The 3399-nt window shown below is 51.5% G+C and overlaps 1 protein-coding gene across 1 annotated transcript in view; it reads left to right on the top strand.

Annotated features, from left to right (window-relative positions):
* Positions 1-3399, top strand: part of TSNAXIP1 (translin-associated factor X interacting protein 1) — a 25604-nt gene that overhangs the window by 18642 nt on the left and 3563 nt on the right. Inside the window, exons 13-14 of the mRNA XM_009319970.1 lie at positions 1442-1603; positions 2483-2592. Coding sequence (XP_009318245.1) covers positions 1442-1603; positions 2483-2592 — 272 coding nt within the window. The remainder of the gene's footprint in view (positions 1-1441; positions 1604-2482; positions 2593-3399) is intronic.

Raw genomic sequence — 3399 nt, 5'->3', positions numbered from 1 at the left:
CCAGGGATCTGACTCATGAATTAGGACAGCGTCGTATGCATAACTGGAGTAGCTCCATCCCAGGCCTAAGAGGCTTCTTCTGCAGCTCCTGCTCCCGGGACAGCCGAGTCCTCGTGAAGCAGCTGATGCCCAGCCACCACTGCAAATTCAGAGGCGTTCAGGAAACCAAAGTCAGCACCGGTTGCTTTGATGTCCAGGGCCGTAAACTGCCGTGGTCCAGCAGCTGTTGCAAGAGCAGCCGAGCTGTCCCTGAAGCTTCCTCCACAAGGCAGGGTGCCCAGGGGAGGAACCACTGCAGCAATCACCCTGAGCTAAATCAGCCGCGCTCGTGAGTCTGAGACCTTAGCTAGGCTGACTGCTGCTATTCTGGGGGTGTGATGGTGCTCTGTAGACCGACACGCCATCGTGACTATGCAGTGTCTGTTCTTAGCTGGTGGAAACCTCAGCAACATCCATACAGCCAAAAGCAAGGCCAGGGTTTTTTGCTGGGTTGATTTTAACCCATGTCAATCCGTTATTAAACTCCGTAGTGTTTGTGCCCATGCGAGAGAGGAACAGGTGGCACTGCAGGAAAAATGAGCAGCAGGGACAAAAAATAACTTACATTGATAAATGAATTAATATAAAAGTGCTTTGGTTTTGTTACACAAAAAACAAAGAGAACAAAGGGACAAGAATTTCCCCTTCTTTGTCCAGGGTGGGTTGGGAGTGACAACTGGAGGCCAAAGGGGTGAGGTGTGTGTTCTCTGCCAAGGCAGACGTTATGGGTTGCCTGTCTGGGGCGATACAAGACTCAAAAGAAAATAAAAGAGGCTGTTTAATTCTTCCCATGTTAGGGACAAGTACGATACCATCTCCCCAGATACTGGAGAAGCCCTCTTACTGTGCCCCAGTCATATGAAAGCAACCTTGAGAGAGGCAGAGCCACTTTACAGATTTCTTCTCTTGAGCTCGAAGCCTAGAAACATCTCCGAGATCGACCCCAAATGGCTTGATGTTTTCTATGGCAGCTGTCTTTTACTTTCAGCTTGGTTTCCTGGGGAAGGAGGGTTGCCGCAATCACTGGCTCTACTTTTCTCCAATAACTGCTTCCATTTCTCAACCCATGAGCCACGCCCAGCTAAATCTGACAGAGGGGTAGCGCCTCACAGGTAGCAAGTTCCTACATATTTCACAAAAATAGGCAGGAGAAGAGAGACTTTATCAGTGGCCTCAGCAACAGAAGAGCTTCATTGTAAACTTACCCACATTTAGAGAACAAACCTGGGAGAAAGATTTTGAAAGATCTAATAACGGGGAAGACTCCAGCCCGCACTAGCACTGTGTTAGCACTGTGTGAGATCCCCAAAAGACAGACATCTGTACGCAAACAGCTAGAATCCAACGGGCAGATTTGATTTAGTTCTGCTGCTTATGGGAGTTACTCACTTGTTATCCGCAGACAGGGGAGCGATCCGGTCTTCCCGAGTTCTTTCTCAGCTACCTCCAGAAGAAGTACGGAGACGCCGCTGCCATGGAATGGTCTTACACCCTCTACGAGAACATGCGACTCTGTCGATCGAACCATGTCCTGAGCTCATTCTATGACATACTCACCGGGAAGGTAGGCAACCCGCAGCCCAATGCCGCACCTCTGCCCAGACATCCCTGGTGTGACAGGCAGCAGGCAAGGGAAGCGTTCCTCTGCAAAGCAGCTTCACCTCCCATTCCTCCTCCCGGGAAGCCGCACCTTCTCATGAGAATGAAAGTAAACACTGACACACACCAGAGAAGGGAATCCTGTCCATGCTAGACACGGCAGGCTCTTACTGCTCCCAACAGAGCTTCTCGAAGACCCCGTTTCTTTCAAACACTTTAATCACATCATATCTGCTCTCTCCGATGAGAGGCTTCTGTTTGCAAGGCTTGCATACAGGCCTCTTTCTCTCAGTAGGTCTTTCCTGAAACAGCTCACGGTCTGCCCCTGTGAAGCGTTTGTGAAGATCAGGACACAATCTCTGACCTGCAGCACCGTGCAGGCCCTGGCAGCCTTGCGCCCCGCTCCCCAGCACCGTGTCAGAGCTGGAAAGCTCTAGCTACACGGCCACATCTTTCCATCTCCTGTAACGCAAAGACATGTAGCCCCCCCCGGGTCCTCTTATACTTGCCCTACTTACGTCTTGCTTGGAAATGGAAAAGTGGCTGGGACCAAGTGCCACCATCTGGGCAGGGAGGCTGCCGCCATGCTGGGGGATCCAGGGTGTGCATCTGCACCTGAGGCTTTAACAGTTTAAGAAAGTTGTTCAACAAGAAGCCACTGTGAGCAGCCACCCTGCGAGCCACTGTGTTGCCTGCTTAATTATTTGTAAATCACTAAAAGCTGCTCAGGTAAAAGTTGCTTTAGAAGCGAGCACAGCCCTTTTGCAGTTTTGCTTCCCTCTTGAAGGTAGTCCAAGGAACAGATGGGGCAGTTACTGACCTGTGAGCCTTCCCTGTTTCACAGGTGGGTGAAGAACAGTACCACGGCCAGAATCAGCTGATTTCCAACCTACAAAAGGAGCTGGCTGCCCGCGACAGCTCAAACAGCGGATCCCTGACCAGCAAGCAGTTCAGGCAAGAGGCCGACCGTCGCCCACCGAGCTCTGCCCACGTCTGGCACACGTCAGATGTTGTGATATGCTGAGTCTGTCTGCTTTGCTTATCTGCCAGCGCAGCCAGGGGAGGAGGTTTTCTCTCTTTTAAATTCCTGTGCGGACAGCTCTAGCAAGTCTGTACTTGTTAACCTCTGCATTAGGTTTAGAATGATGTGAATACTGCAAGTTTTGAGGAGTGCAACTGAAGAGGCCTGAGAGCAGACATGGGGTGCTTCACACGTGCAGTGGGACAGGCTGGCAGCCCCTGCGCCCTGCCACGCTCCCCGAGGGGACACGGGACCCTACGCAGTGCTCCCACGAGCTCCTGTGATAGGTCACAAAGCATTTCTGTGAATTTTGCTACAGGTGCAAGGTTGGTCAATCTTCTCCCAGTTAATCAATCAGCCATGCCTTCATAAGTGAAACTCTAAATACAGCATTTCTTTGGGCCATAGCACAGAAGAGAAGCACCAGCCATTTCCAGCACTTAGCTGGGAACGCGGCTCTGGTACAGACACGCCAGGCAATTGGGTCTGGGCTACCAGCTAACCCATACTCATGGCTGCATTCAGAGTTTCCCACATGGCTTAGCATCCAACGCCCACCTGAGTCCTAAGCTCTGCTGAAAGCTTTGCCCTTGTTCTGGTGTCTGAAGGTGCGCGTGCTTCTTGAAATGTGCTGCCTGTGAAAGCAATGAAGGATGTTGAGATGTTGGAACGTGTCCAGAGAAGGGCAACGAGGCTGGTGAGGGGTCTGGAGAACAAGTCTGATGAGGAGCGGCTGAGGG

The sequence above is a fragment of the Pygoscelis adeliae genome, unplaced genomic scaffold (assembly GCF_000699105.1).
Source record: "Pygoscelis adeliae isolate BGI_AS28 unplaced genomic scaffold, ASM69910v1 Scaffold390, whole genome shotgun sequence".
NCBI classification, from domain to species: domain Eukaryota; kingdom Metazoa; phylum Chordata; class Aves; order Sphenisciformes; family Spheniscidae; genus Pygoscelis; species Pygoscelis adeliae.
The sequence above is the reverse complement of the archived record's forward strand: the minus strand, read 5'-3'. Positions and strand labels throughout refer to the sequence as shown.